Source organism: Elaeis guineensis, chromosome 8 (genome assembly GCF_000442705.2).
Source record: "Elaeis guineensis isolate ETL-2024a chromosome 8, EG11, whole genome shotgun sequence".
NCBI classification, from domain to species: Eukaryota; Viridiplantae; Streptophyta; class Magnoliopsida; order Arecales; family Arecaceae; genus Elaeis; species Elaeis guineensis.
In genome coordinates this window covers 31,098,769-31,125,562 of record NC_026000.2, presented here as the reverse complement: position 1 = coordinate 31,125,562, position 26,794 = coordinate 31,098,769, and the positions used below count along the sequence as shown (strand labels likewise).

General features: G+C 37.2%; 1 protein-coding gene across 4 annotated transcripts; it reads right to left on the bottom strand.

Annotated features, from left to right (window-relative positions):
- Window positions 1–9,906: 9,906 nt before the first annotated feature.
- On the bottom strand, window positions 9,907–25,832 carry LOC105034221 (probable ubiquitin-like-specific protease 2A). Of its 4 annotated transcripts, none has more exons than XM_073262159.1 (9): window positions 25,558–25,832; window positions 15,675–15,867; window positions 15,428–15,595; window positions 15,199–15,330; window positions 15,018–15,099; window positions 14,834–14,944; window positions 14,669–14,736; window positions 10,467–10,557; window positions 9,907–10,272 (listed from the first exon to the last, which is right to left on the bottom strand). In XM_073262159.1, the coding sequence occupies exons 1-8, from the start codon at window positions 25,652–25,654 to the stop codon at window positions 10,530–10,532; spliced, it is 879 nt and encodes a 292-aa protein (XP_073118260.1). In that variant the 5' UTR covers window positions 25,655–25,832; the 3' UTR covers window positions 9,907–10,272; window positions 10,467–10,529. The 4 variants fall into 4 exon arrangements, with proteins under 4 accessions (XP_073118260.1, XP_010907576.1, XP_010907573.1 ...); XM_010909274.4 differs by lacking the exon at window positions 10,467–10,557 and having other exon boundaries at window positions 15,675–15,761; window positions 15,834–15,867; XM_010909271.4 differs by lacking the exon at window positions 10,467–10,557.
- Between the last annotated feature and the right edge of the window lie 962 nt (window positions 25,833–26,794).

The window sequence follows — 26,794 nt, the reverse complement described above, 5'->3', positions numbered from 1 at the left end:
ATAAATACCTTATCTTTTCCCTCGACAAAATATTTTCGAGAGATCATGCTGATCTACTAGCACAAGCTTGAAAGAATGCACATGCAGAAGAAGCCCGAACCATACAAAAGCAAGTTAAGGGGAGAAAAACCCCCAACAAAAAGTGAGGTTGGGAGGAATTTCGCACAGCTCATACTGAAGGAGAGTCCTCCCAACCACTGATGAACTCCAAGTCGAGGATCCTACTTGAATGATTCAATAACTACACTCTCCTATCCACTCCTTGAGCCTAGATCCTGATGAAAATCAAGGACCAGGGGTATCTTCATCAACCTCAACTGATGAAGACCCCATCAATAAGGAGCAAGAGGAAGTACTGTTGCTTCCATCATGACCACGGCCATGAAATCGATGATTGCCTCTAGTTAAAGGATGAGATTGAAGCCATAATCTAGAGAAGCTATCTTGATAAATATGTTCGGGAGTGATAGAACCATGCAGCTGAAGAGCCACCCAGCACTAGCCTAATGAGGAGAATAATAGCAATCGACCCATGGTAGGTATCATCAATATGATCTCTAGCTTTGCTGGTGGTAGGGGGAAGATCAAGATGAGGGTATGAAGAAATATCACACGGGGGATGTTGTTTCTTTTTCTGATAATGATTTTCGAGGAGTTCAGACTTGTGATGATGTTGTCATCGTATTAACGATGATAGCAAATTATGTATGATATAAAAAAAATTTAATTGATAATGGAAGCTCGATTGATGTATTATTTTATAATGCATTCCAACGAATGAGATTACTTACTGACCGACTAAAGAAGGTCAATACTCCCCTAGTCAGATTTTTCAAAGATTCCGTAGTAGTAGAAAGAGATATTACTCTATCAGTGACCGCCAAACAAGAGCCTTGAAGTAAGACCATATAGCTCACATTCCTTATGGTCTAGGAGCCCTCCGCTTACAACGCGATTCTTGGACGGCTCGAACTGAATGCTTTGCGAGCGATAGTCTCCACATACCATCTAGTCATGAGATTTTTGACTAGAAATGAAATTGAAAAAATTCGAAGAGATCAAATACTCATCCGATAATGCTTCCTAGTGAACCATAAAGGGAAAATGACCAGTGAGACCCTACCAATTGAAGACCATAGGGAAAAATCAAAGGAAGTTAGAGGGGAGCTAGCCGAGCAACTTGTCGCAGTACCATTCGAGGATGCTCCAAGCAAAACTATTCAGGTTAGATCATAACTGATGCCAGACTTTTAAGATCAACTGATGGTGTTTCTACAGGCCAATGAAGACATCTTTACCTAGTCAATATTTAATATGCCAGGTATATCTTTTTGACATCATTATTCATAGGTTGAACATTGACTCAAACCACTATCCGATTTGATAAAGAAGAGAAGCTTCATACTGGAGTGATAATGAGTAATTGCAGAAGAAGTCCACAAACTCCTGATGGCAGTATTCATCTAAGATGCCCACTTTCCAAAGTAGATTGCTAATATTATCATGGTTAAGAAGGCAAATGGCAAGTAGAGGATTTGTATCGACTACATGGACTTCAATAAAGCATGTCTAAAGAATAGTTTCTCTTTCTAAAATCGATCAGCTTGTAGATGCCACCTTAGAACACCAACTATTAAGCTTTATAGATGCCTTCTCAGGCTATAATCAAATTTAGATGGTACCTAAGGATGAGAAGAATATTGCATTTATAATCAACAAAAGCTTGTATTGCTATAAAATGATGTTTTTTAGATTGAAACATGTAGGAGCTACATATCAGCATCTCATCAATAAAGTGTTCAAATACTAGATCAGATGCAACATAGAAGTCTATATTGATGACATGCTAGTCAAGAGTATTGAGACATATCAGCATATAGCCAGCCTCGAGGAAGTATTTCACGAGTTGAGGCGGAACCAAATGAAGCTCAACCCCAACAAGTATGTCTTCGGCATGACTTCGGATAAGTTCTTAGGATTCATGGTGATCAATGCGAAATCAAAGTGAATCCGATGAAAATTTGAGAACTAATGGAGATGAAGCACCGAAGCACAAAGAAGGATGTAAAGCAATGGCAGGTCGAATGGCTACCCTCAGCTGATTTATTTCGAAGTTAGTCGATAAATGCCTCCTATTTTTCAAAGTCCTTAGGCAAATAAAGGACTTCAAATGGTTGAACAAATACCGAACATCATTCGAGGAGCTCAAGCAATACCTCCTATCACCTCCATTGTTCTCCAAACAAATGGCAAGTGAGGAGTTATATCTATATTTATCATTCTCACTTGTCGCCACCAGCTTAGTGCTTGTCCGAGAAGATGCAAGAACCAAAGGCCAATCTACTATACCAACAAGATCCTCCAGATGCTTAAATAAGGTATTCGAGAGTTAAAAAGATGGTTTATGCACTCATTATTTCGTGCAATGGCTTTGACCATACTTTCGAGCCCACTCGATGGTCGTCTTAATGGATCAACCCTTGAAGGCAATTCTTCAAAGGCCCACCACCTTACATGAATGACAAAATGGGCAATCAAGCTTGAAAAGTTCGATGTCAGCTACCGTCTCAGTTGGTGATGAAAGCCTAGGTCTTGGTTGCCTTCCTCATGGAATGCAGTAGTCTCGATGAGAAATTGATTCAGCATTATCCGAGGAGATAGAACCTCCTCATTGGATTCTTCGTATGGATGGAGCTTCAAGTTCACAATAATGCGGATCCGGACTCATTTTGGCAAGCCTCAAAACAGCTATGATAGAATATGCTCTTTGGTTGGATTATGATGCCTCCAATAATGAAGTCGAATAAGAAGCATTGATCGATGGCCTCAACATCGTCAAAGAGCTTGGGATAAAAAATTAAAAGACTTCACCGACTCACAACTTGTCATCGGACAAATTCAAGGAGAATATGAGGCCCGAGACCTAATAATAACTTGATACTTGGAGAAGCTAAAAGAGCTATCGATGGCTTTGCACACTTTGGAGGTACAACAGATACCAAGATCAAAGATTGCTCAAGTAGATGCATTGTCTTGCCTCGCCACCTCGTAATACTCCGACCTCAATAGATGGATCTTCATCGAGCATCTACAAAAATCAAGTATTGAGGAAGAACTAGCCATCCTATAGGTCGGTCACGAATCGAGCTGGATAGATCCCTTGATCGGCTATCTCCTCGATGGCAATTTAGTAAGTTTAAATGCCAAGCCCCTTAGCACATCTACCTCAAAAGGAGACTTTACAAGAAGTCGTTCTCATTGCCCTTACTTTGGTCCCTACAACCAATGGATATGGATAACATGCTTTGAAAGCTCCACGAAGGGATCAACGATAATCACTTGAAGGATAGGTCATTGGCTTATGAAGTAATCTGACAAAGATATTATTAGCCGACCTACAGCAAGATGCGAAGTCGAGCTCATCAAAAAGTGTGAACAATGCCAAAAATATGCCAATATCCAACCGAGGCTGGCAACTAAGCTCGCACCCATTATTGCTCCATAGCTTTTTGCCATGTGAGAAATTGACATCCTCAGACCATTCTTGTATACAATTGGAAAAAGAAGATTTTTGATCATCGTGATTGACTATTCCACCAAGTGGGTCGAAGTCGAGCCCCTGACTTCGATCATGAAAAAAGTTTAAGACTTTATTTGAAAATTCATTATATACCGATTTAGACTGCCATGAGTCATCGTCACTGATAACAGATGACTATTCGATAATTTGAAGTTCATAGAGTTTTACTTGAAACTTCACATTAATCACAAGCTTACTTTAGTTGGTCACACATAATTTAATGGAGAATCTGAGGTGACAAATCGCATGATCCTGCAAAGGTTAAGGTCAAGACTCGATCAAGTCAAAGAACTATATGCCGAGGAACTCTACAACATGCTCTAGGTTTATCGGATGACTCCTCAGATCCCTATTGGGGAGACACTCTTCAACCTCATCTCCGATGCTAAAGCAGTCATCTCCATTGAGATCGGAATGCTGACAACCAAGATGAAGCACTATGATGAGCAAAAGATTCTAGATCAACTTCGAACATATTTAGATTTGCTTGAAGAAAATAGAGAATGGGTTAGATCAAGATGGCACCGTACCAGCAATAGATAGCTCGCTACTACAATATATGGATCAAGTCAAAGATATTCCGACTAGAAAACCTCATCCTCCGCCTAGCCGAGGTGTTTAGACCTAAGAATAGGGCAAATTAGCCCAAAATTGAGAACGGCTCTACAAAATCACCAAAGTCGTCAAACTAGGGGCTTATCAAATTAAAGGCCTCAACGGCACCCCCATTCCTCGGATATAAAATGCTTAGCACTTGAGGATGTATAAGTTGTATATCCATTGATTAAATTGATAAAAATATTTTCTTCAAGTTTTGATATAGGTTCCTTGTTAAAGCAACTAAGTAAAAATTCAACTAAAGTTGGTCGTAGTCGACCACTAATGAAAGCATCAAAGACATCCAAAGCATAAGCTTGAGATAACCGAGCGAAGCCTCGATCCTCAAGGAAAGATGGTCAGATAAGATCCAATCCGGGATATCCAAGCCTTAGTCTGGAGCCCAATAATTAGGTCAAAAAATACCGACCTTATGGAGATATCTCGTCTATAACTAAGACCTCCAAATAAGTGATCAGTAAAGTACCAATCATAAGGAAATATCTTGATCCAAGTTAGGACATCTATAGTTCCTCGTCGTAATCTTTCTGACCACACCATAACTGGGTGGGTGAAGACGACATTGTTGACTTAACAAAATTTATTACCAAGAATCAACTCTAAATCGACTTCAAGCAATGCAACTTCAAACACAAGCTCAAGTCGAAGACTTCTACTTTGCAACCAGCTCGGTCAGCCAATCGAGCTAGCAAACCTCTGGTCAAACTGATATCCGATCTAAAGACTTTAAGAGATTCAACCAGAAAACACATAGCATATGCCGAAAAGAAATTCATTTCATTTCTTCAAAAAGTTCATTACAAAAGTTCATTACAAGTGACAAAAGAAAGACAAAACTACAAGGACTAAACAATATCCTCGAAAGTAGGCTCGGTAGTGTCCTCGACAAAGACCTCAATGATAGGCTCACCCTCGGTAGTTGGGGCAGATGGTGCGGCTAGATCCTCTCATCCTCATCATCACTGTCCTCAGGTTGCGGATGGGTGAGATTGACTCCAAGAAGTAGCCGAGCTCCCTGCACTATGCAAGCCTCGAATCCATATTTGTAAGCCACTGAAGAGCCTTTGGCAACCTCAGTCTCAAAGTCCTCGAAGACCTTGAATTCTTCAAGGGCCTTGAGATCCGCCTCGATGCTCATCTTCGCCTTCTCTGCCTCAGCCCGATCCTGGATCAGTCTTTCCTTCTCTTTGGCAGCTTTGATCGCTGCCTTATCGAGCTCTAGCACCTCCTCGAGCTTGGCCACCTTTCACTGATGCATCTCAATGGCTCCATGCTCAATCACAACAAAGCCCGCCAGGGCTTCGACCTTTTCCTAAGCAGCTAGGACCTTAAACTTGACTCGGGAGGGTTCGTCCTCGACGGCCTTTCTTGCCTCCTTAGTGGCCCTCCTCAACTCCTTGGCGGCCTTTACTTGGGCCCCAAAAGTCTAGAGCTTCTCCTCGAGCAAGAGCTTCACTTAATTAAAATTGATGAGGCCCTCGCTAAGGAAATAACATCATGCACCAACTACACAAAAAAGATAAGTCAAAAAGTTCGAGCAAATAATGAATAGAAATGCGAATAACAAAAGGACTTATCCCAAGAAGATTGGCATAGGAAGCGCCCACCACCTCATCCAATGGACTAGCCCTCTTCTCCAACCAGTAAGCCAGAAGCAACACCATCTTTATCATCTCTTGGGTGAGTTGATGATCTCGAAGCGTAGAGTCATTGCTCCACACTTTCTTCGCCAAGGTAATAAACCCCTCTTTCATCTCGAATGAGGGGCCCACCTACGATCTTGCCGACTTGGTCGGTGCCATTAGAGAGAGGGGCAGTGAACTAGCCCGAGGCAAAGAAGTCCACCTAGTATGAGGAGATGATGCTCGGACCAACATTGGAGTCATTGACGGAGCTAAACGTAGTGGCACGATAGTCACTGGCTCGTCGTCGATCTCTGACAAATTGGTAATTGATGTTCGCACAAATGATACAAGGTTAGGGTAGGAGTCTTCGGCTAGAACTTCTTCTACTTCTTTGATAAGGACCTTCCCCCCCCCCCCTCTCGAGGAGCTGGAGTTCCTCTTCAATGCCGACTTGATGGATTTGAGAGTTGGCCTCATCACTATAAAACTAAAGAAAATTGGTTAGTGCAAGAAAATTTTCTAAGTCAAAAAAAGAAGTCGACCATACCCTAAGGCAACATTGGACTAATGCCAACATTATAGAGATTCTGCTTGATCACTAGTTCTTTCAACTCCGGTACCTCAATATCGAGCAAAGCATGATAATCCTCCTCATCCTCGAGAAGAATCAACTTGTCCTTATTCAAGAAAGCCAAAGATTATCTCAGATCCAATTGAATCCCCTGGACAGATCCGAAGAAACAAAGAAAATGGGTTTTCCAACTATGAACCAAATAGGGGAGTTTACTGATGAACTCGCACTCAAATCAGGGAGAGAAATACAACCATCCTTTTTCGTGAGGGTGCTTCTTCATGATGACTATCACTCTAACCTGCAAGTATCTCAAAGGAATGCTGAGCCACTTGCAAAGGATAATAAAAATGATGAACATCTGAGTAGAGTTCAAAATAATCATAGTCAAGAGAATCCTATAAAAATCTAAAATATTACTGATGAAGGGATGAAGAGAGATAAAAACTAGCTCGAAGGGACTCCACGTACCAGGTGACTCACGCCTCTAGAGCATCAATGACTCGACCATACCAACCAAGAACTTTTAGTGAAAAGGATGAGGGAATTGAGAACTGAGTCCGAAACTCCTAAGGTCATCCTTAGCAATACTTGACTCCTTATTGCTCAAGCTCAGAAGTCTTCGAACCCATGCACGAGATTACACGAGACTTGGGGTCGAGAGGTCCAATACCCGAATGAAGAGTAGGCTTCGTGGAGGTCCGAGGAGTATCCTTAGACCTGGCCAGGGAGATCGCAAACGAGGACTTTGGCCACCATGAAGATTTTCACCCTTGATCTCACCACTATCAAAAGCCACAAAAAAGAAGGCAGTATGTGAATGAAACTAAGGTGGAAAGGGGGAGGAATCGAGCCCAAAAAATTGCCAGAAAATAAAGAAAATGAGACAAGATGGGGAACCAACCAAGAAATGGGGCATTAAGGACTTGAAGGCGTTGGTACCAAAGAAGACAATTGCGATCAGAGAACTTTCCTCCAGCGGTTGCAACAGCAAGAGACAGCAAGAATTCAATAGAGCAAATTGGGCAAAAGCAACATAGAAAGAATATATTTATACTGCTAACCAACGATCTGAATTAAATCCTCATATTACCATATTTCATCATGTGGCATGCATCAAAAGCATTAAATCCTACAGCTCTTCATCACACCTCCCCTAGATCAAGCCACGTAGGTTGATCTACAAAGAATAGCATAGGGTCTATCAACGTCCGACATATGGCAAGCTACGACAAGCCCGGATATGATCTCCAAATCTCTTTTCTAAATCATTATACTGCAACACCTCCAACCACTCATCCCTCATATTGCAGTAGGACTTGCAAAGCGGTACATTAATGAAATCCCGAGATTTTCTCTACTAAATACTGTTAGGGCTGAAATCGGATCGGATACCACTATATCCATATCCATAGTTATTTTGTCTGATGGATACAAATATAGATACAGATATTATTCGAATGAAAAAATTCATATCCATATTTGTTTTAAATGGATATGGATACAATTCGGATATTGAAAGTATGGATCATTATAAATATTACTTAAATAATTTAACTTTATAACTACAGAATCAAAGATATTACTAAATAGATAATAAATCAAGTTAATAATATATTTATATAGTTACATATTTTTTAAAAAAATTAATAAGTACTATATAAAATTATATAGGATTATATGTAGATTCGAATATTCGGATATGGATCAGATAGTTATCTATCCATATCCATATTTATTTTTCTTTAACGAATATGGATTTGGATACGGATATTGATCGAATCTCAAACTTTTATCCATATTCGAATTGATTTGGATACGAAAATAGATCCGAACAGATAATATCCATACCACTTTCACTCCTAAATATCGTAGATTAAATGCTTCAAGGTGATGGTCAGATCGACAACTGAAGATAAGCATTAGAATTGACTACCTTCATCCAAAGTAATGAAACTACTTAGAACTCGAAAATAGGGACAAATGTTATGGAGGTAATCCACCGCGACTTTCCTCTTATCAAATTGTGGCCGAACACGGACATCTCACTAATGACTCAAGAGAAAAACAAAACTTCTTTAGATGTTGGGAAGAGAAGACTAGAAAATTGAGATGAAGTAGCTCCAACATTAGATCCTTTCCAACCCCTAGATTGGATGCATACTGACCATAGGATCAGAGTCACACCGATGACAAGAAACAAGGTCCAATGCCAACAGACTGTAATAGAAGGCAAGATAACCCTCTAAACTCTTGGATGGTTTCCTTAAAAGATGGGTACATGAGTTGGTGTCACGTAATTAACACTCATAACTCACTATCCACATCTCTAACTCTAATGATTCTCCACTGCCATTACCAAACTTGGGGGTAACATCTGACTGTCCTATTCTATGTAAAAGAGGACATAAGAGACCCTTAAATAAATTTTACTCTAAAGAACAACCCACACTCTCTAGCTTTATTTCTCTTATCTCTACTGTTCTCAAATTTCGACTGACTTAAATACTAAAAAATCTCTCATTGAAAAATCTCCAATGAAAACGGACTTGATTTGCAGATTCTCCAAAGAACCCATGTCCTTGAATTGAGACCGACCGCATGGTTTGAAAGAAGCTGACCATCACCACACACCTCGGACCGAAGACTTGCAGCAACCAAACTTATAACCAGAGAAATGTTCTAACTCAAAGGTTGCAAATAAAATACTTATGGGACTCTTTAACCGTCTTGCTCCTGAATGATAGTGTGCACAACGCCAGTTGAAGTGGAAGCAGCAAATACAGAGCGTCTAGGGTGATGGCTTACGGTAGAGTCTATGCAATAAAAAATAAGCATATTTATTAGCTGATATTCCAGTACCAAAAGAGAAACCTAGTTCCAATATTTCATTTGGAATTAATCATCAGTCCAATTCCCCTTCCTCTTGAATCAATCACATGTGATGAATTTACCATGCATAATCTTATGACACATTGTCTCTAATTTGTTAGATTTTTGAAGTAAAATAATAATGGGCAGTTTCAGATGTATGAATCAGACAGGCTGAATAGGACAGCATTCGGATGTATGAAACCTAGTTCCAATATTTCATTTGGAGTTCTTACCAAAATATATATATATATATATATATATTTCATTTGGAATTTATCATCAGTTAAATACCCCTTCCTCTTAAATCAATCACACGTGATGAATTTACCATGCACATTCTTATGAAACATTCTCTAATTTCTTAGATTTTTCGATGCAACATGATAAGAGACAGTGTTCAGATGTATGAATCGGATACAGGCTGAATGGGATGGCATGTGATTTTAACAAGTATGGCCAGAATCCAAACAACAAAACCACTCCAGATTTCAAAATCCACTTAGAGATGCAATCTGTCGTTTATTTAGGTTTATACAGAAATTATGCAGTCAAAAGTAGGATAAATCAAAACTTCAAACTTTGCAGAGCATCATATGTATACATGATTGCCTTGATATCACAACAGCTGATAACCTGTCTTAAGACAGCAAGCTCAAATCCAAAGCAGCATATTCTCATGTGGAGGTTAAAGCATATTTGTACGCATACTATAAGGCCACATTTCAAGTTCCACCATATAATAGAAGATGCATCTTGGCTCAAATCAACAGCAAAATCAGTCACGAATTTATCCAACAAATTTGTTGAGAAAATCTCTAAATTTATATGAGCACAAAGTATAAACAAACTTGAGCTCATTACATACCCATATGGGGAGGTTGGTGACAGTTGTTTGGAAGGAATCATATGTTACTATGAAAGGAGCTCTTTATAACTTTGAGAACTTTTCCAGTGTTGCAGAAGTCCCCATTGCATGGATTGGCCCATTGCAATCGTGCGAAAAACTGGCATGCAGAAGAATGGCATATTGTTAGATGCATGAGGATGGCATATGCCACAACATTTGAAAGAAATGTATGACAGCAGGTTTACAGCATGCTAAAAAGAAACATATTATAGAAAAGGTATCTCCATCGTTGCAAAAATACTAAGGTATGACACCAGAGCAAAGAGATGACTGAGGTTGGATAGTTCTAACCAAAATATGCCATTTATGCTTCTCAATAAAACAGAAATAAAGATTGGACTGAGGATGTTTTGGTTATTGAACATGAGTAATACCCTGGCTCCTGTGAGGAAAATAAAAGTTACATTAGATTGCCGCAACAAGAACATTTCTAACAAGATGAAAGACAATTTTAGAGACTAGTAACCTAATCATAGTAAATTCACATATGATACTCACATTGCACATGTATCTACTAAATTATTTTGAAAACATTTTACTCAGCATATTTTCCAAAACCCAAGCAATAATACTTGTATTTATAACATCTCTGGATTACAGATTACACCATATTATCTGAAAATACTAGAAAGATCAGTATCTTCTGATTTCAAGAATCTTCAGGTTAGGAAATCCTGAAGGAAACGTGCAAAAACATGCAGGCAAAAATATAATAGATTCCAAAAACACACTATTGACTAATTCCAGGCAAGTCAAATTTGATAACCACAACATTATCATGAAACCCAACAGATAGAGAATTATATGCTATGAGGTCTCCTGCCTGTGCATCAGGTGGGTGTAAAATGAATGACACCAATGGTGCTAGCATTTGTGTATTTTTAAAACATACACAAATCAAAATTTCATAGGTTTGGATGCTTTCAAACTACAGATTTTAGATAAATAATGTAATGTGCCATCAGCGCCATCAATATTGCATTCACTTGATTCTTAAGTAGGAAGACAACCAAAATAAATGAATTTTTGTGTTAAATATTTTTATTTCTCTAGATCATGATCAATGGCACAGATCTTTGACACAGCCCCTTTGAGCTAGGACTGCAAATAATATAAATCTGAACAGAAATACATTTTAGATCAGATTAGATCTGAATACTATCCTGTCACAGCCAAACAGTGAGAAAGAAGAAGGAAAGAGAAGGGGTTGAATAGAGGAGAAGAATAGAAAGAGAGATCATAATAATATAGGGAAAAATCTCCACAAAAAAGTAATTTCATTCAATAAAATCAATAAATCATACATAATTCGTCATTCTCCATGAACCCACATTTATAGACACTCAAACAACCCTAAAACAACGCCTCCTAATCATCAAAAGACTTCTAGCTTACCCATAATGGACGAAGGAGTTTTGACTTAAAATAAGATTTCCAACCAACAAAAAACTCCATTAAAGTTGTAACTCCATTGGGTTCCACATGAAAGACCTTAAAAATCTTTCCAAATCACAATCCTAATGAGTCTAAAAGATTTCTAACTTAACCTAGACCTAAAATAGAGCCTTCAAATTATAATCCTACTCATAAAAGGACCCAAAATCACACTAAGAAAATATATCTCCAAAATCTAGAATGAGAATTGCAAGAGAACAAGAAATACCTACTCCTTAAGACACAATACAACTAGCAAATTAACCAAACCTAATTTAGACCTCTCCTCAGCCTGTCCCAACTGCTTGTGTTTCTTCACCCCAAGTTTGTAATACCAACACAAGGCTACCCCCACTGGCCTGCCTCACTCCTGTGACTCCAGTACCTCAACACCCACTTGAATCCGACATCCAAGCCTTATAGTGCCTCACAGCATGACCGCACAACAAATAACTCAATCGATAGATCCGTTTTGCCTCACGGCTACCCAGGCCAATGCTATACAGCCCTCGTGCATAACCTCCTACAACCTGACATCACATGCCTGTGCAACCCTCGCCAAATATCTGCCTCTAGTACCTCGGCTTTCAAGAACTACATCAATCTTCAATTTGGTTAGCCCATCATACATTTTGTAGTCATTAGTTCTGATGCCAAAAATCTACTAGCAAATGTCTATGTGTAGACACTTGCACATGCACATGTGCACATAGACAAAAAGAGACACTACCATATTTGTATTTATTCATGTCTTCATATACATGTTCCAAATTTATGGTCCGAGATTTTCACATAAGATTAAGATATACATGAATCCATCCATCCACCAAATTGGCATTCTTGTTTTTCTGGGTCAATATTTCAGTCGTGTTCTTAGCTTTTAAGTAGAATGATACACAAACAATACTTGTACCATTTATGCTGCATGTTCACTGACTAACCGTGACACTGGTTTGCTGCATTAGACAACAGTTAAGGTGGGTAAGAACAATGATTCATCTTGACAGTTCCAGGGCATTCATAATTAAGGTCCACAATTTTTACCACCTGGGGATTCAACGCTGGTTGCTAAGCTAGAATTAGAATTCGATTTCTAGTATAACCACTCAAAAATGTAACAAGGCCAATTTTCCAAAAACCTGCACTAGTAAAAGTTTTAGCTCTCTCGAAGAAAAAAGGTTAAAAGACACATTAAACATTTAATCTTTGTTAAAGATTTAAAATTCAAAATCAACGATAGACCCTTGAAATTGAAGATGCACACTACTAATTGTGATCTACACCCCTAAAATTTAAAAAAAAACAAGAAAAAACAAAAATCAAATGTTCTAGTGGTCTCTCATTTATTAGAAAAATTACTTGAACACCCTCTCAAATTAGGGTTAATTTTGCATAGTACCCCTAGAGTTTAAAAGTTTCAATATGGTCCCTAAAGTTAGTTAAGTAGTTCAATATGGCTCCAAGCCCCACCTGGCATCCATTATTGTTAAGATAGACTAGAAGGACATAATTACCCCCTTTGCATCTCTGTTTTACTTTGTTTCTTCTCAAAACATAACCCTCCTCTCCCAAGTTCCCTCTCCCTTTTCTCACCATCCCTCCATGAAATGAGATCCTATCCCCCATCTCCACTAGGTGCTCGTAGTCAGCAGCATAAAGTGCAGCCCCATTGAGCTCGAACCTATCAATTCTTTCCACCTGCCATTGAATTCCCAAAGTCCTCTTCCTCCACCTATCCTCTGCTGACAGCAAAGTTGACCTCCTCTCCCTATCCTAGGTCCAGAAGCTCCTGGACGCCCTAGCCAAGATGAGTTCTTCTTGATCCTCTTCAACAACAAGGGCATCCTCCCATGTGCCCCTCTCGACTACCTCACCTCTGACTTTGGCATCGAAAGCCCATGACGTCTGCAATGCTATTAATGATGGGATCAACCAAATTTGGTAGTGAAAGAAGCACTAGAGATTCTACTTGTCGCCCTTGATCCTTCCCACAAGACCCTTGGTGAGGGCCAGCTCCACCATACCCTCAAGGCCCTCACCGACCTGACCATGGATGACAACGAGAGATTTTTTCCTAGATTGGCTTCTAGTAGGATATTTTTTCAAGGTCAACCTCTAGAAGGAGGCCGACTCAATCATCAACCACTACAACCCACTTGCAACCATCAGAAGACAATGACAAGCAAGGATTCTTTTCCTAGGTCGGCTTCTAGTAGGATTTTTCTTCCTCTTCCTCTTCCTCTTCTTCTTCTTGTTGCTATCTTTTTCTTGGATTTTTGGGTTTCTCCTCCTCCTCTTCCAGGTTGATAATAGCTTCAAGGGCATTTTAGTCCTAAATATGATGGAATCCTATGAGCTCGAGTAAATGGACATGGATGATAAGACCACACTAAACCACAACCAATTTCAAGGACCAGATTGAAACTTGAGGTACTAAGTGATAATGATCCTAAGTAGAGGGTGTGTTCTGGTAATTTTTCCCCTTTTTTCCAATTTATATTTGTTTCAAGATGTATAGATCATTTTCATCAAAAAAAAAAAAAATGCATAGATCATGATTAAAACAAAATGGATTCTCAATTTAAATGCTTTATCATGTGTTTTAGCATACTAACAATGGACATCATCCATTCCGACACCTGCTGGATGCATAGCTTAGAGATTTCCAAAAGATGAAACTTTTCTTAGCATTTTTGAAGATGTAAATCAAAATCAATAGTGTGAACCTCTGATCTAGATGGCCCATTTTTGATTTGGAGCTATCAGATCTTTTACTTAAGATTTAATGTTTTGTATATAGTCCAGCAAAAAAAGAAATTTTATCAGGCACTTAAACCAAGCAACTGACAAACTGAACTGTTCTTCTAGCTACTTATAACAATATACCGGACTTGAAATAGCCTAAATTTATGGCAGAACAATTTGCTGATATAAATATTCCATGTGTTTATAGACTACAAACAACACAGCATTTCTGATAACCATGGAATCTATGCATGCTGACCAATCAACAATTCCTATACATGTTAAAATCTCTAGATGTCAAACTCCAAACTTACATCCAAAATGAATAAATTTCTTTACGGAAGATCTCCAAGTCTTCCGAACAAAACCATTCTTCCGTTAGCTGAAGGATAAAGAAACAAAAAAAATAAGATACAGCATGCTCTAATCTATGTACAAGACAAGGTACCAAGTAAGGAGGTGTTTAAAGTATAACTTACAAAGTAAGGGTATCCCTCTTGACTGAAATTCTCAGGAGCATTTTGGAGAAAGAGGTATATGAAATAAAGTACAAATGTGCCACATTCCTCACCATTTGTCTGTTGTGGCACCTGCAAAGCACTTGTGTGACAATGATTGGGAAACCATAAACTACCATAAAAGCCTATAATGTGGTATCATTACCTTAGGAATTAAGAGAGGAATTTTGGATATAAAATCATCCCCCTCTTTTCTTCCCTCTGATTTATAAATGTCGAGCACAAACCTGAAAGAACAAGAAGAAGACTAACACTAGAGAGAGATAAAGAACAATTTGAATTATTTATGGTGTCTGGAGGAGCAAAAATAAAGCACAAAAGCAAACCTTCTTATGTCTGGCTCCAACCTCTTTGGTTCTGTACTATGAAGTGAATCGAGCAGCAACATGCATGGTTTTTTCGCTTTTGATTGTTTTTTTCCTCCAAAGTGACATAAAATAAGAAGACTCCAGTGTCTCCTATTAAAATGTCAAAAATATTAGTTGTTTTTACTAGTTGCAAAAGATAGAACTTTTTTTGGTGAATAAGAAAGAAATATTTATAAGCAAAACCCACCAACAAACAATAGGGACAAAAACATATTTCCTTGCAAAGATCTGTTTCCTCTTAATCCACTTAAGCACCTTTTCTTTTGTCATTTTATCCTTGTACAAAGAAAACCATAAACAATCAATATATGCACAGGAGCTCCTCTTCTCTTCTGATATCCTGTTCCATAGATCCCTAGACAAGAAAAAACAACATATTTTCAGAAAGCTGGATATCATGCACAGGCTGCTTCTGTTATGGATGTGGAACTCACTCTAAGTAGGACTCAAACACATTGGTATCTAGCTTCTTATCATTGCTGGAGTTGGTCCGCCTAACATTTTTAAGTCTTCTTGACCTCCTGTATTGAGGAAGGGAATCATAGAAAGATTTGCCTGAATTTTCAGAGCTTTCTAACATTTTAGCTGCTTGCCTTGTTGTGATCTTAGAACGACTCCGATTACATACTGCAACAACAAAAGAATGACATACACAGCTATCGTTAGAATACCCCCACAGTTTTACCTTAAATGGTAAACTAATCTCAAATGGAGAACTCCCTCATACATTGTTATAGATAAAACAGTTCACCAGATTCAAACCTGTAAGTCAGTTTTCTCATAGGAACTTTTGCAAACATGAGATGACACACAAACAAGAAAAAAGGCATCTTAGCATTGCTATAGAAAATAAAATTGCTATCAAGAGATGCTGATGCCTTTTTAAAAAATAAAATAAAAAATGTTAATCTTTCTATTTTGCTAACTTTATCAAAAAGAAAATCACAAATCTTGAGACACCAACAATCTGGTATAAGAAAGAACAAACTAGTAACTGATTAGCAACTGATGAAAGCTTATCTTTCAAATTAAAGATGGCAATTTTAACCGACCCACTGAGTACCAGACCCGACCCGAATGGGGGAAATTCGACCCGACCCTACTAAAACCCAGGGAGGGTAGAGGTTCTAGGGGAAAAAATAATCGAAGCGGATTGGATCAGATATGGGTAATGATATGCCCCACTCAAAACCCGACCCGATATAAACTTAATCTAAATCTTCGTTTCAAAATTATAATTGTTTATAATATATGATGAGTTTCTTACCCGATCTGGCCCGACCCCTCTTATTTATCCAACCCAACCTGACCTACAACTCCACATGACCTAACCCGAGCCAACCTATCCCAAGGCGAGTACAAGGCGGGCATGGGTATTGGGTTTTTAATTGCAAGGCGTGTATGGATATTGGCCAACCTAACCCATATTTGACCCGTTGTCATTCCTATTTCAAATTATGGAATAGAAGGCATACAAAATTTAGTTTTGACATAGGCCCTTTGTATATAAATTGAAATCATGGATGAGGGAAGACCAAGCTGTAAGTTGATTAGAATTAGGGTTACACCAATAACCATGAGTATGACAAAAAGAGTATTCCCATGCTTTTGACATTGATTTTTATGAGTTGACCAGTTCTTCCTATCTAGGGCTACTTCTTCCATTAACCAGTGATTCTCTTATCATTCACCAATGTCCATGAAGGTGTGTCTTGCATTTTTCATGCAACCTCCATACATACTTATTGGACCCAAGGATGTATAGCATTATCAACATTGCCCACTATAAAGAATATGAACCATATTGCACCATGTTCTTCCTACAGGCATGCTCTGGTACAGAAAGATGACCAATTTTGTGCATTGCTAGGACAAAGGGATATTTAGACTCTAGGGCCTATCTAAATTTCTTGTAACATGTCCCACCAAAGTGGGATTAGGAAGCAGCAAGGCAAGAAGATGGAGAAGCAAGCTGGATAAGGATGGTCATCAATCCTGCAATTTTCACTATTTTGGGTACCATAACGTACCAATAAAGGTGCTTTCCAGCATATTAAAAGCCTTGAAATTGAAGAATGGCCTGCCTTTTCCTCCTGATTCACCAACCTCTCATCTCTTGTTATCAGTCCCTCCCAAGTCCCACCCATGAGGAACATGTCGCACAAATATGATGGCAGATTCTCTGAAAGGCCCCAGCTTCCACTCAAGGTTATTTCTACTGATTATACAATCAGAAACTAATGAAATTAAATAAAAATGCCTAAATGACAAGATCAATAGATCAAATGAATCACATCCTAAGTCATATTGAACAAGTATTTTGCTTTTGACGAAGATAACTAAAGCATACTGAATGACTGATTACAATTTACAGGCATTACAAATGAGGATACATTTGGAAGTATCACAAAAACATGATATGTGGTGATTCTGTACTTCTAATTTTTTGCTTTTGAAATTGCAAATAATGATTTTACAAAGGTAGAAATGTAAAATCAAATTCAATGTAACCGTAGAAGCATGGGATTCTAAATTTCCATGTTTGCATGATATTTTGTAAAATATCAATCAATTAATTGAAAAATATCGAATAAAGAAAAAGAGAAGAATCAGGGTTTTAGATTTTTTTTTTAAAAAAAAAAGACAACTTGGAAGTTGATAACAACTACATGGCATTAAAGCAACTGAAGTCAACTAACTTCAAGCATCAAACCACAAGCAAACATAAATTACATGGGATGAAAAACACAAAATGAATGGATGTTTCTATCATGACAGGTCTCATCCTTCCTTATAGGGATGCCACTGTCTCAATATATGGCAAATCATTCTTCAGATTGAGCTTTTCCCACAGCTTATGATCCATTAATTCCCATTTAATAATTCAGTCTACATTATATCAAGTCCAGCAAATCCCTTAACTTTGCTATCTCTCACTGGAATGCCAAAGACTTTATTTAAACCATAAGTATTATTATTGCTTACCATGATATGCTTGAATACAAACTCTATCTTTACGTAAAGGTTCATAAAGACAAATACCAAATTGTAATTATTGAGCTAACATTGCAAAATCTAGCTTTATAAACCTTTAGTAGCCAAAAAAAGGTGACATTTAGGAATAGCCTACATATGCATGGAAGATCAGATGAATAAATATTCAGCTTGCTGTCCAATTTGCAGAAATAGGACAGGAGGGAAATCTGTAAGTTATGATAAAAAAAAAAAAATCAAATAACATCAGTTTTTTAATCAAATTAAAAGCAAAACAGGCACACAGCAAGTTCAGTATATCAAATGTATTGGATATAGTACAATTAAAGTAAAGAAAAAAGATCATATATCTACTAGATCATAGACAGAAAATCAGAGTTAAGAGGGGGAGAGAGGAAACAACAAGGCTGAACTGGCTAAAATATTTTTCTTCAAACAAATAACTTTAAAACTTTCAAATTCTTCACTTTATATAGATCCTAATTAAAAAGACCCAAACAACAAGAAAAATCGCTTCCTGCTCAAAAAAAAGGACTCTCAACTTACCTATTTCCAACAAGCACTTTTGGAAAATGAATGTCCTAAACAAATCAACAATCATCCTTCTTTTTTTCTCACTAATTTGCCTCCAACTAAAATCACTTAAAAATAGGATCTAATCTTTATCTATGAAATGCCAACCAGGTAACTTTCTGGACCTAAAATATAACTCCTAAATGAAAAGCTTTAGGCGCTGGTCACTATTCAAAGTACTGTAGCATGAAAAATATCAAACAGTAAATCCTCTTTTCAAATTAAAATTAAATAAAACTTCCTAAAATATTGATAATTGATTAGACAAGGATTCAAAATAGCAGTCTTTTGTTGACAAAAATATCACTCTTTTGAAGACATCTCGACCTTCAAAGAACATCCAATTACAGCTTTATAATTGATGGATAAAATGCAAAGAAAAAAAGACATAAAAACCATCTACTATGATGCAAGCATCGAACAATGACAGATTTCTGCCAAGGGTGGGAACCATAATCATAACCATCAAGCCCGGTTCCAGCTATTCAAAATCAGTTTTATGAATCCTCATTCACCAAAGTTCCTATTTTGGTCTACCTCTGATGTGAACCCCAGAAAAGGTTTGAAGTGGCTAGATATTTTAACTCATGAAAGCATACAAATAGATTATTTCCTGTAAAAATTCAGATCCCAGCTACAAGATTTAACGAACAAGAAGAAAACATTTTAGAAGTTTGTTAAAATACATCAAGACTCTAGAAAAAACAACATCCATGTCTAAAGTAATGAAGTATTGCAATTTACAAGGAGATAATAAGGAGAACACAATATGGAAAAATGGCATTTACCTCACCTCTAGTGCTTCTAAAGCATAAACCCATCAAGGATTAGATCTAATAAAACAATAAAATCAACAAATTTACAAGATCACAGACTTGATTTCAGACTAAATAAACAAAAGAAGGAAAACGGTTAAAACAGAGCATTCATGATCCAGTATATTGTCACAATTAACATCTAACAAACGTCAGTGTGAGTGGGTACAGGATTTTGGATCCTCTGATTTATTTTTTTTTCCAGTTTTTTCATCTTGTGATATTCTTGATCTTATTGGTCCATGAGAGCCAATCTTTAATAGGTTTGAGACTTGGAAATGCTGGAGATAGGTAAAAGCTTGGCCTTGGCAGCTTCTTGAGAGAGATCACATGTGGACCGCAATATCAACTGTCCCAATGTCACTTGCCCTTCTTGTGTTTTGTTTCTAATATCTTAGTTAGTTGCAATACTTTGATGTATTTTAACGAAAATATAATGTGTTTCTTTCTTATAGCCTAAATCTTGTAGCTTGCCCTTTCCTTTTGGAAGGCAAAAAAAAAAAATCTATTTGTTATGCTTTCATGAGTTAAAAGGTCTAGCCATTTCAAACCTTTCGTTGGGTTCACATCAATGGTAGACCTCAATGGGAATAGTGGGTGGTGCTTCGTAAAACCCAATCTTAAATACTTGGGACCAAGCCTTGATAGTTATGGTTATGATTCCCTACCTTTGTGGCAATCCATCATTTTTCGATGCTTGTATCATAGAAAGATGAAATTTATGTCTCCCTGAATTATGTCATCTAATCATAAGGCTATGATTGGATGCAATTTGAAGGTCAAGATGACAACAAAAGACTACTATTATGAGTCTTTTGGTGTTTAATCAATTGACAATGGTACAAGAAGACCCTTTTTTTTTTTTCTTTTGGTGTTTCTTTTAGTGACCTAAGTCTTTTGACTTAGCCCTTTCTTTTCAGGGGGAAAAATCTTTTTTGTCATGCTTTCACCAGTTAAAAAGTTCTAGCCAATTAAAACCATTTTTTTTGGGTTCACACCAGTGGTAGCACTAAATAGGAATGTTTGCTGGATGAGGATTCATAGAATCGACCTTAAAATAGTTGGGACCAGGTTTTATGGTTGCGGTTCCTTCCTTTGGTGGAGATATGTCATTTTTAATGTTTGCATCATAGGCAGATGAAATTTATAATTTTCCCTAAATTAAGGCGGTGATTGGATGCAGTTTGGAGCCTGAGATGTCAGCAAAAATCTACAATTTTAAGTCCTTTTGGAGTTTAATCAATTTTTGAAAGAAAGGGAGGGGAGACTCGCCCACACTACAATTAGGCAAGTTCAATTTTTTAGAGATGCAAGTGGCATTGATAAACCTCCAGAACAGTACATGAACTACCATCATTTTCAACACAACTACCTAAAATGAATTACAGATTTCTCTGAGTTTAATCTACTATATTTAACATCATCACATACTAGCAATCAAGCATATATAACAAATTGGTTCTTTTCTAATCAAGTTTTCTATATTGTATTGTTAGTGGAACTTGGTGCCACTGAAACCGCACGTCTGCAAGCAAATGAGCAAAAGCAGCCTATCATTTATTTTGGTCTTGTCAACTTCAAAAGAAAAAATAATCAGTTTAAGTATCAGAGAATTGCATGACATCTAATTAGTAAAGCCGAATATTAGGAGCAAGCATAGACCCGGCATGTGACTATAAAATCCCATTCATAATATTAAAAAATCATGCTAATCATCACACTCATGTAGCAAGGCAAAATGAGCTCAAGAACTAAATTAAAAAACAGCCACTGGTTTTATTCTTACAAACTGACTTAAATGATTATCTGAACTGTGGAGGTTAATTGTTTGACAATTTTTTGTAAGTCTAGCACTAAATCCTGCTGACTATTGTACATGGAATGTCTTAGACAAGCATGAGCATACATATGACCAAAAAATTGATACTGTCAGAGAAAGGACAGATAAGTTGCTTGTGTTTAATCAATTGACAATGTTTTTGGATTTTTTTTAAAAAATTGGAGAGGGGATCTCCGTTTGGTACTATTTATGCTACAATAATTCGAATAGTGACCAGTACCCACAGCTTTCTTTCAGTAATTATAGTCGGGTCTAGTAAGTTACATTGTTTGTATTGTAAACTGCATAATTATACAAGAGCTAATGGACTCTGTTCCATAAATTTATTCATATGATCACTATAAATATACAAGCAACAAATGCCAAATGTCATTAAGCAATGTAACTCTAAAAACAATACCATGGCAATGTAAATGCAAGGGAAAAAAAGGGTATACATCTAACTTAGCTCAAGGTTGGAACTCCATTCAATTTGATGGACACAGAAATGAGCCAGTCATTGTTCAGAGAGAGAAATCTCCTCATATCACCAACCCTTCATAGGCTTACTTAGCCCAAGGTTGGACCTTCATGCATTCACACAAAGCTTGGAAAGGTTTTAATAGAATCACGCAGACTACAGTGATTGATGTATATCAGCTATGATAAAATTCTCTCCATTAGAATAAAAGAAACCACTTTCCAACTAGCAAAATGCAGCATTATTCTAAAGTTTTGCACAACATAACCACATTCTTGTTGATAACTTGGAAGTAATTGAACTATAGAAAGTTTTATTATATAAAACACTCTAATTTTTTAAAAAATCAACGTTCTACTCCACACTGAATAATCTCAACAAATCACATGAATCAAAGTAAAACAGCAGCAGTTAAAAGCCATGTTCCCATGTTCTTTCCTCAGTCTTCAAGAGTTCTTTTTTTTTTTTTTTTTTTAGTGACCATCACCACCGCAAACCATCCACAAAAGACCACCCCTTCTCTCATCTTCCTCTGAGAAAACCGCAATAAAATCCATAACTACTGAAATTTTTACTTAACCTGCTGATCACAAAAGTTTCCAAGTAAAAGCCTATAATCCTGCAGAATTTCAGCAAGTGAAAAATTAAGATGAGAGGCATTGAAATGGGAGACTCTAAAGTAGAGAATATTAGTCAATGAAGCTCTCACACATAACTAGGGAAGGTTTGCCAATTTTTCACCAGGATGCAGCTCTTTGAACAGGCAGACAGACACAGAACCATGTAACAGAGGTAAACCATTTATATTCTTTTGAGATGTAGCTGCAAATCATTTTCTTCTAGACATAATTCTTGCTTCAGCTTGCACACTTTGACTAAATCACGTCAGTATGTATACACTTGAATTCAGATTGTTCAAGTTACTGATTACCTAATCACAGTTTTGCATATGGAGCTTCTAATTTAGTTTCATACTATGTTGGGTATCTTTTTCTGCAAACTGAGACCACAGCAGAAAGCATTTCACACTTACTAGATGGTTTTAAGTTGCAGAAAATGCAATAATAACCCAGAAAGTGTTATGTGAAATCATGCCAAAGACCAACCAGATTGGAGAAATCTCTGAATCTGAAGAAGAAGCTATGCAACTACCCAAAAAGAAAGTAACTATATGAGAAGCAGCTGCAATAGAAGATAACCTAAAACTGTTGCTTTTGAGAAACTGATCATTCCTTAACTGTGCACAAGAACTCTTCATATGCTAACAAACCTACATGCTATCAGAGTAAAGGCACACAGATGAGGTTGGCAAAGAAATGCTATGCTCATGTTGGACGTTCAGAAGATATATATTGTGCACAAGCAACCAGCAGGGTTGCTTGATTCATTCAATGGTCCAAACCCACTCGTGGGGCAGAATAGTATTACTCTCTAGACCAGCTGGTGGGGGAAATCAGTAACAAGAACAATAAACTGACTAATTAAATTCAGTTGATGATGATACTACTACCAGTCTTTATACAATGCCCAAGAGATATCTCAAATAGGGGTGCAAATAAGTCAAACTACTTGCGAGCTACTCGAACTCGACTCAAGTTTGAACTCAACTCGACTCGGTTATTATCGAGCTTGAGTAGTGGAGTCGAGCTCCAGTAATTTTTTGAGTTGAGCTCGAACAGTAGAATACTCAGTTCGAAAGATCGCAAGCCTACTCGAATATTTATATATATTTAATCATATTATTTTTATTTATATTAATATATATATTATTAGTAGGTTAAAGCTCGAATTCGAGCTCGAGCATGGCTCGATTCATGTTCGAGTCGAGTCGAGTTGATCTTGAGTTTTGTTTATTTTTTATCGAGTCGAGCTCGAGCTTGGGTTATCAAGACTCGGTCGAGCTCGAGCCGAGTTTCAAGCCTGAGTATTTTGAGTCGGATCGAACTCAAACTTCCAACTACTTGACTCGACTCGGCTCGATTGCACACCTAATCTCAAATGCAAGGATGCGATGATAAATGCTATGTGGGGTTATTGGTTGGGTGAATAGGATCTAAAGGAACTTCAAGCCAAGTTGTGAGTAAAGTCGAAGAACATATCTCGGGTTGGCTTATTGAAGAGGCTGCCATTGGATTGATATGTCAAAAAAGCTTATATGCTTTGGGGACCATAAGTTCCATGCATACATCAAAAACTGCTGACATTTCTATAAATGATACCATGTTTTATTATACCACCAAAAACAAGTTGTTTTGTATAGAAAAAACACAGAAAAATTAAATCAACATAAAAGGTATCTAAAAATGGTTGAGGTACTGTCATTGAAGTGCCATTTCAGAAGGCTGTGGTGACTTATTTGTAATGTGAGAGTTTCTTTTGCAATTTTCAAAAATCAATGGTAGTGATCACCAAGCATAAATCTTGATGATTCTTGTTATGTTATGAAAACTCTCCCTTTTCGGTTTGGACTCAATATTTAATCTCTTCTTCATAAGCATTAGGCCCTAGAAGCTAAATGCTAGGCAGAGCTTGCCATTGTCCTTTGGGAACTTCAATGATGCTTACTCTATCAATTCACCATCATTACATAGTATCTCCATTTACAGTAACAATTATGCTCATCATCACATTGCATTTAAACAAAATATGACAACTAATTGCATGAGGATCCATATGGGTATGTGTTTAGTCCCACAACGGCCATGCACCAGGTAGATCTTAGATACTTATACAAGGTCAGAACTAAAATAATACATTCAACTAGCTTTTTTAGGTGAGGTACTAGGTTCCGATAAATGGCATTAGAGTGGAGCGAGCCTATGGCACATGTAGACTAGAAAAGCCAATTTAGGTTGACCATAGGCTGATCGTGGTATTTGTGACTGAATTTGAATAGATTTAGACTGCTTATCTAGTGAGAATACTTGAGTTTAAACCGAGGGGGTGTGAGGTGTGAAGGCCCAGGCAGGTAAATAATTAGTCCCACATCAACTATGTACTGGATAGATCTTGGATACTTAAACGAGATCACAGGTACTTATACAAAATCAAAGAATCTAAATAATACTTTCCACCTAGTTTTTTTGGATGAGATCCTAGATTATGACAATTTGATAACAAATTAAGTTGTGAAGAGCTCTTTGACCAATCAAATTACACACCACAAGACAGGAAATCATCTTCTGCCAGTCTTTGTAGGGTCATCTTGAAAGTGGTTCCGAAATAAATTTATATAACATGTTGTGTAATCTAATGAGTTTTTGTACTTAAAGAAAATTTATGGTGATCTTTTTGCTACCAGTCTTAATTACATGCATTCTTTGAAAAGTTGTTGTTAGTTCCCAGTACGTCAGATTGGACAATTGGCCAATAGATCTTGGGATAATAAACTGGAAAAAATCAGGCTCGAGGACCTTTGTAGTTCCAATTGATGCAACAGGTTGATCTATATCCCGTGGGCAGAATACAGAATGAAATATCATCAATCAATTTTAGGTTCTTGAGGAAGAAAAAGAAAAGGTTGATCCCTTGATTATTTCTAAATTTAGATTTCTTCTTAATCTCTGGACAAGATTTATCAATGATAATGCCAGGAAAGATACCATAAAAATATAGAGAATGAGCGAGAGGGCTACCTCGTCGATGCTCATCAGAGGCGACCGTCGGCTTGGATGATCGGAGGCGGAGCCGATCAGCGATGTTGCTGGAGGAACAACGGTCGGTGGGTTTCATGCCGGCGGAGGCGACGGGGGCTACAGACCGGCGGAGGAGGACGAGGCCGGTGGTGATATTGTCGTCGCCGGCGGGAGGAGGTCGGCTTCTGGGAAGTCGGAGGACGAGGCAAAGGAGATGACAGGCTTAGGGCTTCACCCGAGCACCCCCATAAATCATATGGGTGGGACTGGGAACAAAACTCATATGGGGCGGGCCTATAGGCCATGCCTAGTTTAATATCACGTTTTGTCCTTTTTTTTTTTTTTTTTTTTTTTTTTTCTACATCGAAATCTAAAAATTAAATAAAATTTTTTTTTTACTAATAAAATTTATTAATTTTATAATTAAAATAATAAAAAATAAAATACATTCTTAAAAGAGATACTTTATGATCATCCATATCTTCTTTCTTCTTCATCAAGTTTCTCCAACCATTATTTGTCTCATCAAATCATTTTTCTCATTATAAAAAAAATTTAGTAGATGTAATCCTGATAAGATTAATATAATTTTATAACAGATAATCAGATTACACTGTTTGTTTCGTTACTTTCACAAATAATACTGTATTACACGTAATGTAGCATTACCTCAAAAAGAGATAATCTGATTATCTAGGAGGAGATGGCTGTGTGATTACATATAATCTTACAATCCTACAATCTTGCAACAAGATAATTTCAGGATCAAAATATCCCATCAAAATAAATCAAAATAAATTAAAATAAATTATGGATAGTCCCAGTTGGTGAAAATAGAAAAGAAAACATGATGGATGATGTCATGAAAAATGGTTGGTCTCAAAATTAAGTTGTCCATCTAAAAAATAGACAATAATCAATAAGCAAAGATGAAGTATTTTAAAAAAATTAATTTATATTCCATGTAATCTAAATTGATACCAAACACTGCAATGTAGAATTTTCTATAATTTTACAATAATATGACTATACATACCAAATACTGCAATATAAAATTTTCTGTAATTTTATCAAGTAATCATATTCCCTCTGCAAGCATATTACCATAGCAACATTACCTATGTAATGCATCAAACACCACCTAAGGTCTTCTTCTCGAGTCTCTTTATTCTCTTCCAAACTCCATGCACTATCTTTTCTATCTATGAGTTTTTTTCAAGTCTCTTTCTCTTTTTTC